This window comes from Camarhynchus parvulus, chromosome 1 (assembly GCF_901933205.1).
Source record: "Camarhynchus parvulus chromosome 1, STF_HiC, whole genome shotgun sequence".
Lineage (NCBI taxonomy): Eukaryota > Metazoa > Chordata > Aves > Passeriformes > Thraupidae > Camarhynchus > Camarhynchus parvulus.
Genome location: NC_044571.1, coordinates 66,622,709 through 66,637,148, shown reverse-complemented (window position 1 = coordinate 66,637,148; position 14,440 = coordinate 66,622,709). Strand labels below are relative to the sequence as shown.

Here is a 14,440-nt window from a genome sequence, read left to right as displayed (position 1 = left end):
AGAAGCTTTTCAGCTCAACTCCAGTGCTATGTCCATTTTTACATTGCTAACATAATTGTTTTGCGAAATTCTGTTTTGTTTTTAAATTGGCAAAATGGGATTTGGGAGACTAGATGTAATTCTCTAATGATCTTGCTAAAAGGACCAGATAAATAAATTGCTTTTCAAAAATGAGGAGCCATCCAAAATGTACATTTATTGAAGCTGCTACTATGTAGTTTGTCCATGTTTATTAGCTCAAAATATAATTGTTACATATAAACAAAATCTTGTTTCTGGCCTTGGATGGGCTACATTTGGTCTTCCTGTAAGACTTCAAGTGAAGAATCTGAGAGGAAAAGCTTGTTGAGTAGCTGAAACAGGGGCCAACCACATCCCTCATCAGCACTGACTGATTTGACTTGGAGCAGCTCATTTACTGAAGGATACTGCCCGCCTTGGACCACCAATGTCTCCTGTGGTTTGGGGCCACATTGTTTTGTCTTGTCCTTTCTCAGATTCTGTATTGCATTCAAAAACACACTGCGTAAAGTTAACATCATTTCCAAACTTTTTGTTTTTGTAGGCAATACAGGGTCGATCTGTCACCCAGCAAGACCGGGATTTACGTGTTGACTTGGGATTTCGAGGAATGCCAATGACGGAAGAGCAGCGACGGCAGTTTAGTCCAGGTCCACGCACAACTATGTTTCGTATTCCAGAGTTTAAATGGTCTCCCATGCACCAGCGGCTCCTGACAGACTTGCTTTTTGCACTAGAAACAGATGTACATGTTTGGAGAAGGTGGGTCCTTGTTTCTTTAACTCCTGATCTGTGCTGCCATCAATAAGGAAAAATAAGGTGCGTTGGAGAGGGGATGTTACTGGGATGGTGGGGAGGAAAAAGTTGGTGTTAGCTGCAGTGCCTCTCTGTATCTTCTACCTTCTCTTTTTACCCCTTCCTAGCCTGGAACAGCTTGATTTCAGAAGTAGTAATTCCTGTTTTCTTGAGGAGTTGTATAAATCCTGAATACCTAAACCAACAGAGTTGCTCTTCCAACTTATATTTAGCATTAGAATCTACTGCCCCTATTCCAGACAGGATAACTTCTGCTAATGGCCATCTTCCTAATTGATCAATTAAAAGAGCTTCTCTACCTGCAAGGTGTATAAATAAAACCTCTCTCCTGTAACATTTTCTAAGGAAACACTCTATTGACAAGTTTTCTTTTGCATACCAGCTACTGGCTGAGTTTATTCTTGGTGATCATCTAATATTTTATGACAGCAATGTAGTTTCCTAGTGTTTTTGTACATTTTGTACATGTTAATAGAGGTAGTCTGTAACTATAATATAATGAGACAATTTACTCTAATTTCCACGAGAGAATAGTTAATTTTCACAAAACTTGAGCATAGTTTTGTCAAAGGAGCAATTTATACTACATTAAATTTCCAGTTTGTTGAACTATTCTGTGATACTCACTTGGAAATAGACAATTTTGATATTTTGCTTTTGGCCAAGTATATGGGATGTGTTCAGACAATGCTTGAAGGTTAAAGTTCAGATGGTATATTTTCAGTTGATGCCTTTTTTTTGTTTGCTGGCTGACAACAAATGTTGCTTTGGGGAAAGACCATGCTTATAGAAAGAGTATTCCTCAATACTTTCACACAGGGCTTTTATATTTTTGGAGAGTGACTGTTTCATGGGACAGTTGCTCACCAACTAGGAGTCGCTGAGATTTGAACTAATCTTACAAGCATCAGTGGCTTGTGGAGCTATTATTAATGCTAGGTTTATTATCAGTTAGCAAAGTTAATATTGAATCAAGTTATGGCCATGTTATTGAGTTTCTCCTTTAAAACAGTAGCAGGTGTTATCATTAGATGTTATCAATGGTGCTTCAAATCGCACTGCTGCAGTATGATGAAGATGTTGTTCTCAGCTGAGTATTTGAATGTAATCCTGTGCAGAAAGAGATAGCAATCAATTTGTTCATTAGACTAGCTTTGTTGATATTTTTAGACAATTTACATGCAAAGTTTTGTAGACAAATTTTTTCCTTTTTATCAAAGGAACATTCACAGTATGGTTGCAAAGACTATATTTGTCTAAAATTTATTTTAATTGTTTGATTTTAATCCTTCTTTTCTTCTGTCCTTGCAGTCACTCCACAAAGTCAGTGATGGACTTTGTCAATAGCAATGAAAATATTATTTTTGTACACAACACAATACACCTCATTTCCCAGATGGTAGACAATATTATTATTGCTTGTGGAGGAATTTTACCATTGCTGTCAGCAGCCACATCCCCAACTGTAAGTACAATATTCCCACCTAGTGGTCATATTAGAAATTGTTGTTAATAATGCAAACTGCTATTTTCAGCTGACTCTTCTTCTTTAGGGACTCCTGTCCCCTTTCTGCTAATTCCTTCAAAAATTTAAATTTATAATCAAGCTGTTACACTTTCATATACAGAATGTTTATAACATTTTGCATTTGAAATGCTTATTTTATCAGATAAGTAGTGCTTAATAAGAAAAATATTTCATAGTTATTTAATATTTCATTTAAAGGGATGAACATTAAGATAATTATTCCTGTAACAAAACAGCATGCTTTATGATGTCTACTCATTGATATTCATAAACCTTTTTTGCATGGCCACTATTAGTTTGCATGCCAAATGAGACCAGAAGTCATCTCCTGTCTTCTCTATTTACTTCTTCCTTCATTATGTCCTTCCCCCCCGCTTTATGTTTTTAATCTTGTATTAAAAAGAACTGATATTTTTATCTCCTCAAAGTTGTAAGTTATTAGCAGATTAAAGCTCAGGCAGAGTATCATCACTAAAAAGGGAGAAATATTATATATTTCTCCCTTTTTAGTGATGATACTCTGCCTGTCAATTATATATTGACAAGAGTAATTGTGTTATTTGAATGGGATGCTTGATCTGTGCCTTTAATACTTGTGACTATTTCTTCCATACTAAATGTCATCTAGAGCATCCTGTAAAAATTATTTGTAGTTAATATAGGTCTTTGAAAGGGGAGACAATGAGACCTAGAAAGGACAAAGAGACTCCTCTGAAGTAATGTAGGTAATAGACACTAGAGACTGCAAGCGTGGTTTGCAGTAAAAGATCAAGTATTTTTTTCCCAGCCATTCAGAAATTGAGATTACTTTTTTCTTTACTTTTACTTCTAGTTTAAAAACTTTTTTTTTTTTTCAGATTTTGTTTGAATGGTATGAATGCATGGGCTGGCAATTTGCTAAACATTAATGTAATTTTCAGGCATGCCATTAAAAATTTTTTTTTATGATGTCTCTTTCCTATTTTCACTGTGTTAACTGGAAAAATATTTGCTATAAGCAAAAGTGAAAGGACATAATTATTGTTTGTAGTCAAAAAAATAACATTAAGGTCTTGATTTTGGAAGTGCTTCATTGTAAATATTGACAAGCATGAGTGAGTACACACTGAGTCGTCTTGAAATCAGGCTACATTATCATTCCTTAAAGGACATTGGGGGATATATTTTTAAAGCAAACCTTTTAGGCATCATTTGAAAATTATGGTGTTTTGATGTCTTTTATATAAAAATATACAACAGGCACAACGTTAATTAGGCTGCTGTTCCACTGAATGCCCTTTGTGGGTTTTAATTCTTGTCCTGGTATATGATACTGCAGAACCATTCTATGAAATTATAAATTTGAAGTTTGCTATTTCCATCTATTTATTTTGGATAATATAGATGTGTGTGTGTGTGTGTCTGTATATATTCTTACCTGACACAGCTTTAATCGTTACACATCCATTTCTTAAAATGTTGTGTGTCAATACTACCTTGCTCAGTAGCAGTGATTTTCATGCACTGATAAAAAAGACTACATTTTCAAATTTGGTTATTATGCACACATTTCTCCACTATATGGGGACAGTGTGTATTACTTAAATACCTAATTTTACCATCTGTCTAGGACAATAAAATAAAAATAAATTGTGAAATAATGTCATTCGCTTAAAATTTGGTTTCTGCTTCAAATTGAATGAATCCTACTGTATGGAATTTAAAAAGAAAGGGCTTCTTCCTGCCTATTCAACTCCATTCCTGTTCCTCATTGCCCATCCATAAAGATTAAAAGGAAGGTGGATCTATTCATCACTGTGACAGATATGAAGAGTGCAGCCCATCCTCCCTCCTTAGAGCAGGTGCTCTCCCTCCGTCTTGCTGTGAATCACAGTTTCGAAGGGAGCAGATGCTCTGCTGGGCATCAGACCACTTGTGAGTATCCATAATGTGATGAATGAAAAGAAGTTTCATACTGATTCCCAGACTTCTAATGCTTGTGCATCCTTGAACTGCTGTGGAGGAGCGGATGGATTGCTGGTTCAGAATATATTTCTTCTCAGCCTTGAAAGGGCAAAGTAGGCCACTGAAAGCAATCAGTTACAAAGGGCTGTCTCACCTTCCTCCTTCCAGAAGCTGCTAATGGGAAGAGAGAGGAGGTTTGAAACTGGAAGATTGATATGACATCTCCACTGCATAAAAACAGAGCAGGCCTGCTACTGGCCACTCTCTGCCAGAGTAACTCTTTAAGGGGGAAAGGACCTGTAGGTTTCCTCCTTCACTGACTCAAAGACCCACAGAGTTACAGAATGGCTGAAAGGGGATGCAGGAGGTCACCTGGTCCAACACCCATGCTCAGGCAGGCCCATCTACAGCCAGTTGCCCAGGACTGTGTTGAGAGAGCTTTTCACCATTTCTGAGGATGGGGACTCCATCACCTCCCTGAGCAGTGTCAGTGCTCAGTCCACCTCACCATGGAAAAGTGTTTCTTGATTTCCATGTGGAACCTACTGTGTTGTTATTAATTACATTAGTGAATAACTTTCTATCCACAAAGTACACAGTTCAAATTTTGTGTAGTACCTCCTAAATCCCTCCCACCCCCAACCATTCTGTCAGTCTGTGTAGTTCTGAAATTGAAGCTGGGCATGGTAATAGAAGTCCCCTCAAGCCATGTTGCACTCCTCTTACAAAAGGAAGAGGCTACGTGAGGCTGTTCACAGGCTACCTAAGCTGCCTCACTGGGTCAGCCCAGGGGCCTGTCTCCTTTAGCATTCTGCCACCAACAGTGGCTGTCTGCAGCTTACATCAAAATGCAGAAGTACAAGCAAGCATATTGATTGCTCTAATAACACTCTGTTCAGCATTTAGGATTTTAACAACTAGAGAGGGTGTTTGAGCTGTCATATTTAATAACCACTGAGGAATTCATCCTTCTAGACTTTATCTAATCTTTTTTGAAGCTACTTATACTTTTAGCTTCCATAATATCCTATGGCATTGAGCCTGACAAAGCAATTATATAACCTTTGAATCACTTCTTGTCTTTGTTTTTCTTAAGCCTGCTTAAATGCATAAGGTCACTATGTGCTTTACTGTTTACACTATGAAAACAGTGGTTAATCTTGTCTTTATTCAGCTCCATATCCTGTATGACTTTGTAGGATTGAGTCATCTCCTGGTGTGCCTGTTTGAATCCACACCATCTTCTTGTTTGGTCTCTGATCCTCCATATCTCTGTTCTTCAGAGCTTTACTGGAGTGTCAAAACCCTCACATTTTGTAGATCCTGTAGAATATATATATTCAATTTATCAACAAGCTCATTTTTACTTAATTTCTTCCTTCTTCACTTTCATGAATGGTGAGGCTCTGACATTCCCACTGATGGTCTTTTGGGGCCCATATTGAAATTTTAAAGCAGTAGTTCTTACTTATTTCCTCTTAGTGTATTTTATTTGTGGCATAGATCATGTATTTACATCCACTTACGAAAAATTAATTTACTTTTTGGTCTGGAATAATAAAACATGAAAGCAAAAAGACTATAGAACAGACAGTAAAGGTTATTCCACCCTTTAACTTTGGGATGATTGAAACAGGAATGGAATTCATGAAGAGATTAGGGTAAAATCTCATTACTCACTTGAGGTACTTACATGTGACCTAGATTTCTATCCAACGAAGATCTACTCAACAGAAGCAAATTATTCAGATATCTCTGATATAGACATCCACCAGATCCCTGTAGGGTCTGGCTGGAATGATTGTTAACCTGGAGCTCAATCCATTATCTTTTTATGAGATACCTTGTTTTCTAAAGGAGAAAGACAGAAGCACACAGTTTCTTTTTCAACTGTCTCACAGTCCTGCCTGTGCACAGTTCCTTTATTTCAGGGAATCAGCTGGAGTTCTAGCAAATCTGGGCCACTCATTCTCAAGCAGTCCTAAATTCCGCTGCAAAACTCTCTTCTCAACAATCTGTTATAGAATTAACTGCTCTTACATATATCCTATTGCCTCTGATATTTATAAAGTTTACCTATTTCTCATTAGTAGAACAGATGCTGAATGTTACATCCTTTAATTAATTAAGTGCATTTGAAGAAAAGAGCCAAGGATAGATTTAGCAAAATGACATTCAGAATACTGAAGCAATTGCAGTTTTAGTTTTTGTTGTTTTTCTTTTTCTTTTGTGCAACAGATTCTGTATTGTGTTCCCTCCATTGCTAAAAAAAGTTGTACTGTCACAGTCTCCTTAAAAAGATGAATGCTTGAAAAACTCCCCATTTCAAAAAGACTTTTTTCTTTTGCATGGTTCAGATTTGGAGTGAAATGGCAATTCTGGGCTGGGTGGAACATTATTGCATGATTCCTTGCCTGCTGTAGAATGGGTAGTCCTAACTATAGAATTTCTTCACTATGAAGTGCCTGTAAAAGAAATCTGCCTTTTATTTTGTGGGGTTTCTTTTTGTTTTCTTTTTTGTTGATTTTTTTTTTTTAATCTAGACTAGGATGATCTGAATATAACACTTTAAATACAAATTTTAAAAAAAAGAGAATAAAAGAAAAGCATCTTTGGTGTAAACAAAACACTCAAAAATCTGTGGGGAGTAACTCAGGAATGCGGAGAAGGTTATATATATTCATGACACACGGGGCAAAGTTTACTGTAATTTACAATAATCTATTCCCACAATTTTTAATATTTCACTCAATTTCAGTTCTATAGTACCTCTATCCCAGCATCTGTACATGGACTTACTTCAAATGCTGTTGTTTTTAAAGTGTTGACAGTTGTATATAGGAAACTATTTGAGATTTAAGAAAATATTAACAAAAATATGAGCAGGATTTTTTGTTTACAATATAATCTCAAGTGTCTTCTACTTTTTAATTCTGACTTCTTGAATATTAAATTGGGAATATTAGATAACTCTTGTACAATTATGGGAAGGTTATAAAATAAAAAATACTATTTCCTTTTATTTTCTCTTTTCTGTTGGGGATGTCTTTGAGGTTTTCTAAAATAACTGCAACCATAAGGAAGATGTTATTAAGATGTGGAAGTGTGAAAAACAGGACATGTAAGGGAAAAGGTTTGCAGAAGATGCTTTCTGTTAATAGAAGCTGTTTTACAGATAAAACATTTTGTGTACAAGCTAGCAATTGGAAGGAATCACTGCCTGCTACAAAGATAGCAGCTGTGACAAGAACTTGGGGACACTGAGCAAGGCAAAAGAAATTTGAGGAGTTTAAATATTTGATAATTATAGACAATTATATGACTATTTAGAACAAATTTCCAGACCCCTTGCGATCAGTTTGGTTTTCTACTTATTCTAAGAAGTCCATATTCAGCTTCTTACTTGCAGAAATCTAAAGATCAGCTCTCAAATTGTGATCTGAGGGCTGCTGGTGTTATATGAACTGTCTACAAAACTACATTAAACATTTAATAATGGCCTCATTAGGTCTGTGGATTAAAAGCTGAGATGTATGACCTGGGTATAGTGTTAGTGTTATCATGTTCAGGGCTTGTGTGGTTCCATGGGTGCTGTGTGGTCTACAACAATTCTGAGAATCAAAAGTGGTAAAAATTATATGAAAATTGCCAGATAGTAATTGAGAGATAATAGCCACAAGTTAATTCTCCAGCTGCATCCAACAAAAAGATGAGGACGCATTTAAAAACCAGTTAGCATTGTATTTTCTGCCCCAAGAGAGAAGAAAGCTGTTCATTTCGGCTTGTTTTGCTTTTTGTTAGATTAGGTTTTTCCACTGTCTAAATTAAAGCAATGATAACTGACAGAATCTGAAGTTTCTTTCTATTTTTAAAACAGAACCAGTGAAAACTTAAGACATAGTTCCTATTCCACTATGGTAATAGAGAGAGTCGTTCTACCTAAAACTAAACCATAAAAATTTAACACACATTTAATTGTGAACAGTGAAATTTGAAGGGCAACTCAGTCTAAGTGTCTTAGTCCTGATTTTTTTTTTCCCTGTGGTTCAAAAACATTTGTCATATCTAGTTTGACGCTGGTTTGGGTTGAAGAAATTGCACCCAAATGTAATATTATAATGACCTATCTTGTAGTGTATTCAAGGGAAGAGCATTATGCATGAGGAACCAGAGCATTGCTTGTTGTAATTCATATTTGTTTTTTCAAAGCATTTCAAACATATTTGCCTCCTCATAAAGGGATTAACTACTTTACTACATTTCAGTTGAATGGCTTGTTGTAAAATGCTCGTATCTATATAATTAGTTAAAACATTACTTTGTTTTGCATTGCTTCATAAAATTGCTTTGGAAGAATCAGTGTTTACATGAATTTTATAATAATACAAGATTTAAAGTTTTCCTTGTGCATAGCTATCTTTGACAAGTCTTTACTTTCAAATGTTCATGCTGAGCTTAAATGTTTTGCTGTTTTAAATATAAATTAAGCAAATGTATAATTCCAATATACTATTTTGTTTCAACTTACCTTGCAATTTTTAGTTAACTTAAATAATTTTCTTTTTCTTTTATTGTTGTGATCTGTTGTCTGTTTTGTCTGTTGCATGTCCAGGGTTCTAAGGTTAGTATTGCTGCTGTAAGTTTCAGTTTTTTGCCTTTTCAAAAATATCTTATTTTTGATCATTTGATATTATGGATTTTTTTTACTATTATTATTCTTACTATTATTTTTCTATAACATATAGTGGAATGTGAATAGGATTATATTAGCTGTAGTAATTAACTTTTCCTACCATATTTCCCTCAAAGTCCTGATGCATTGTCAATGTTGGTGCTTGCTGTTAGCTCCTGGGCTGAACACAGTCAGGCCTGTGAGCTAATTTGAGTTATAAATGCAGCTGTCAGTAGAGAAATTCTTTATCTCCTGAACATGTTCATTGTATGGGAGACTTTGTACTGCTCTTAAATTACACTGAGTAATTATGGAATAGTGATCTGTTCACTTTTCAATGAGTTTTAGAGATACCTCTACCTAAATTATTGCTAATACTAGAAGGCAGCTTGATCAATAATGGAGTATATTTTAGACAGTATTACAATACCAATGTGCTGTATTTAACAGGTAGAAATGATGGTAAGTTTGGTGTAAGGAAACTGTCAGTCTTTTTTTTTCTCCATGTAGCAGAATTTTAGGGAGATTTGTAAAAAAAAAAAACAACCAACATTCTTTTTAATTCAAAGTTTGATAAAATCTTGCTAAAATGCACCAAAGTTTTATATTAAGTGAATCTACTACATAACTTGCAAAAATAAAAAAGCAATAGATATTCTGAGAGGTTTAAGACTATGATTGGCACAATACAATTGAAACTTGATAAAAATCAACATCAGGCAGTCAGCTGGCTGCAAGTGAGCCTGATGTTATTTCAAGCATGAGTTCAAAGTTCAAGTTTCCATAACCACATATGAGTTTTTCTAGCAGACTGGTATGGCTTTAGATTTTTGCAAATATATTTTCTTTGGGTGAGTGTTTTCAAAAAATCTTCTTCCAGTCTGTTATAAAAACCCCAGCAAGCTATTTTTCCAAAAGGTAGGAGGAACACAGCACAAACTAAATAGGGGAGCCCTGGCCAAAGAAGATAGGAGATAGAGTGAAAATCTTTCTTCTGAGAGTTGTCATTTTACTATTTTTCTAATATTCTTGGGCAGTTCAGACAGATGACAGCCCTTCCCAAATCACTTGTGTGACCAGCATGCTACATCCTTAAGACAAATTAAATGAAGTGCTATCTATCATTATGGTGACACATGCCACTTTGTATCTTTCATCTTTCAAAACAATTGTTTCCTTAATACTGTTTGGCACAGTTTGCACTTGCATAATTTTGCATGTAAAAATATTCTTCAAAGTAAGCCATGAATGCAGCTAATAATGTTTTAGGAGTATGGAAATATTTTTTGTTTTCTGTATTTATTTCCTTTAGAAGGAAATTACCTTAAGAGCACAATATATCTAATCTATATCTATATCTATATCTATATCTATATCTATATCTATATATCTATATCTATATATCTATATCTATATCTATATCTATATATATATCATCTATATCTATATCTATATTTATATCTATATATATATATTTTAATAAATACTTCTAAGCAAATTAATAGAATTAGAGAAGCACAATGAAAGTACTTTTCAAAGGGACTAAATGGTGTGCTCAGAAAGCCTTGCAACCAGAAAGCTTGCTGACAATCAGTAAGAATCAGCCACCTTTAAACAAATTTTAAAATAGTATTTAGGCATATAAATCTGGATGCAGACAAGTATCACACATTCCTGTTTTCAATTTGCCTAGCTCCAAAGACAAAAGGGTTTAAACAGGTTTTTTTTTTGGATTATGCTGTTACCTCACTTATCTGCACTGTTGAATACCTGAAGGTGTTTGAAAATATGACTCTGGACATCTAAGTGTCTTTTTTGGAGAAAAAAAATTGGTTTTCAGAAATATTGAGCTCATTCAGAAATTTTCTGCGGATTCCCACTAAGGAGAGTCCAATGTTAGGAAAGAAACAGTAACTCTGGGACATGGGAGCTGCACGCCATGTCACTTGTCCATTTTTACTTTCCCTCTGTTGTTGTCATGAGGTAGCAAATATAAATTGAAGAATTGGACTCTGTCAGGATTCTATATGCTGTAAACATTGCAGGGAAAATCAATTCATGGAGATAGAGTGCAAAACTGTATATTTTTTCCACTCCACTCCTCACATTTGTTTATATGAAAGAACATATAAAAGTAAAAGCTATACGCTGAGTGATTCCTTTAATCTGTTACCTATTACCATAGCTTATGAAAGAAAGTAAGAATATGTTGCACCCTTTTACACCATGCATTGTTTTATTATCTGCCCTTACTTTGTCTTTATGTAATTGCTAATAACTTTCTCATTTATATTAGACTTTTTCTCATCTACTACAGCATGTAAATGTAAATAATTTTCTCACTCTTCATGCTGCCTTACTTTGAATTTCACTCCCAGGTTATGTCAATAGTATCAGTAGGAGATTTTTAAATGACTTTTCAATCTACATTCCATTAAGCATAACAATTTAGATTTCTATGTGTATGTGCTGTCTTTATATTTCAGTTATGTTCAAACTGTTTAATTCAATTATCTCCTTTTAAAGACTGAATTGGAAAATATCGAAGTGACACAAGGAATGTCGGCAGAGACAGCAGTAACGTTTCTCAGCCGTCTGATGGCAATGGTTGATGTACTGGTATTTGCCAGTTCTCTAAATTTTAGTGAGATTGAAGCTGAAAAAAACATGTCTTCTGGAGGTCTAATGCGACAGTGCCTAAGGCTTGGTAAGTCAACAGACAGGATGTATTAAATAGTTACTTACAGATCAATGAGTTGCAATGGATCAAATAGTGACATGTGCAGCAAAGGACTTTGTAGGTAGAGCTTGATGTGATAAAGTAAAATCCCATTTATTATTTATTGATCTGCTATGTTTTTAAGGCCAATTCAATTTAGTCATAAGAAAGACATCTGAAAATGTTCTTCCTTATGTAGTTCAAGGTGTATATATTCAGGGAGAGTAAAAATACTAAATTTAAGTCAGTAAACAGATTTTTTTTTTCAAAGCTGCTTTGCTGCCTCCATATTGCAGTTTTTCTTATGCAAGTCTCCATGGATTTGTAGGGATCTATGGGCTATGTAAAATAAAAAGAGTGGGATACTTGTGCAGACTCTGTAGATCTCAATATATTTTGCAACACTATGGCATTTGTCTTCATTGTTTACTGTTATTCATACTACTTAGTGTGATACTGATAATTTTACTGCTCCTGGTATCAAATTTGTGGCTTATTCTCAATTCTCAATTTTTTAATCAAATTTTAAGTTACTGCCTGCTAGTAATGAGTGCTAATTGATGTTCTAAATATAAAATTGAAAAAATGTTCTAATTTGTGGCATTTTGCTTTCTTCTTTTAGTTTGTTGTGTGGCTGTGAGGAACTGCTTAGAATGCCGGCAAAGGCAAAGAGAGAGAGTAAACAAGACATCATTAATTGGCGGTAAAACGCAAGATGCTCTTCAGGGTGTAACAGCATCAGCAGCAACCAAGGTAACTGATCATTAAGTAACCAACAGCAATGATGACAAGTCTGAAACATCGGTTTTTTAGGATCAGAAAATAATTGTAATTGCCTTCTCAAATATTTGGCAAAAGCTTAGGTTTTTCCTGTTAACTGATTTATGGTAAAAGTGTGTAAGGAGGCTTATTTGAAAGATGCAAACCTTGTTACAGGAATATGACTGTAGCAATTCTAACCAGCTCTTGCGGTCTTGCTTGGCCTATTGAAAGAGCAAGTTCCCTTACTCACTTCTGTCATATATACCTGCATATATTTTTTTATTCCATCAGGGTACTCTCCACTTTTGATTAAATCCTGCAATTGCATCTCTGTTGGTGGAATAGCTTCAACAGACCTTTAAATGCATATTAGGCATCAGTATTTACTATCAGCTTTTAGAAGTGAATTTTATTGGATATTAAGTTACCACTTGGTTTTTCCAGTGTCATTAATTCATTCTTGGGTTTTATATATAGATATATATATATATTTAACTTGTTCACAGCTTTAAGGCTTTGGGATGCAGAAATTAAAATCTGAAATAATTTGGCAGAGCCTATGACTAAAATACAAGACATTGCATGATGTAAGGGATCCCTTCTTTTTGGCTATTATATTTTCATTACTAAATCAGGGGTTTTTTCTTCTCTAAAACTTTTTCAAATAGCCTTTACAAAGTTAGCTCCTTTCACAATTTTATTTCATTAAATCTCACAAAGACATTACCTTTTTCAATATTGTCACTTTCAATGCAAGGAAAATCCCTATAAGGAGACTTTTAGGTATTCAGACCTCACATTTAATACATTTTAGTTTTTAAAGGAAGCATACTATTCTATCTTTTTTTTAAATAGTAGCACTTATTTTATCAATAGCCTGTAATAAGTCTCAGTAAAATTAATACTTTTTTTATTTCTGTTCAGCATTTTCAAACATAACAGGCATATTAGAAATAATTTTTTGTTCTGTTATGAAACAACTGTAATCTGAAACAAACTTTTGTGTGAAAATTATTATCTTAACTCTGTCTAGAGATGCAGTTGTTCCAAGCTACTGGAAATATGTAACAATTTAAATAAGATTAAGACAATAATTCAAAGCATCACAATATTTCTAGAACCCTTATCGGAGTATTATGTGGAATATCATCTAAGATTGATGTAATAGCTAAAAAAATTATGTCAAGTTAAGGTTCTAACAGAAATGCTGTGATAATTTGAGGGGACCAAAAAACCTCGCTACTTTTTATTTTTAGACTCCCCTTGAAAATGTCCCTGGAAATCTTTCTCCCATAAAAGACCCTGATAGGCTTCTTCAGGATGTTGATATTAATCGTCTACGAGCAGTTGTTTTCCGTGATGTGGTGAGTAATGTGTGCTGTAATTCTTTCTTCTGCAAAATCATCACTTATGTTTTGAAAGAGATTTTGATTGTACCCGAATTAAAAATATCCTTCATGTGTGGCACTTCCTATATTATCTGCAAACTCTCTGCTTGTGACATTGTAACTACCAGCCATCTTCTGCACTTAAAAATTATATTGATTAAGCTATATGAGATTAGTAGTTAACTGTATTTAACACTCAGCCTTAATCTTATACTAGCCAAATAAATACAGCCAAGATAAATCAGTTACAACATATGTTGATTAAAGTTGTATTACTAAAGGTGTCAACTATTGGTTCAACCAAGGTAGAAAGAAGACTTAGTACATAGGTTACAGAAATGCAGCAAATCAGTTTGTAAACACAATTCTCATTTCTGCTGAACACATTTTGTATGTAAACATATATATAAATGTTTTTCAGATTTTTGTGCAATGGATTTTAGCACAAAGCTGCACCACAATATGCTTGTTTTTGAATGTAATGCTATAGGAATTATTACTATATACCTGCAAGTACATAGTTATGTTTAAATTCTCCAACATGAGTTCAAAGAGGCAATATTCTTTCACTCACTCTTTTCTTAACTAAT

General features: G+C 34.4%; 1 protein-coding gene across 13 annotated transcripts in view; it reads left to right on the top strand.

The window, feature by feature from the left end:
• NBEA (neurobeachin) overlaps positions 1 to 14,440 on the top strand; it is a 453,637-nt gene that overhangs the window by 144,624 nt on the left and 294,573 nt on the right. For 6 of the 13 annotated variants that reach the window (XM_030944881.1, XM_030944829.1, XM_030944864.1 and 3 more), the window contains exons 23-28: positions 566 to 783; positions 2,149 to 2,302; positions 8,922 to 8,945; positions 11,508 to 11,688; positions 12,323 to 12,453; positions 13,719 to 13,826. In XM_030944881.1, the coding sequence (XP_030800741.1) occupies positions 566 to 783; positions 2,149 to 2,302; positions 8,922 to 8,945; positions 11,508 to 11,688; positions 12,323 to 12,453; positions 13,719 to 13,826 (816 nt within the window). The remainder of the gene's footprint in view (positions 1 to 565; positions 784 to 2,148; positions 2,303 to 8,921; positions 8,946 to 11,507; positions 11,689 to 12,322; positions 12,454 to 13,718; positions 13,827 to 14,440) is intronic. The other 7 variants (XM_030944889.1, XM_030944812.1, XM_030944898.1 and 4 more) reach the window with 2 other exon arrangements.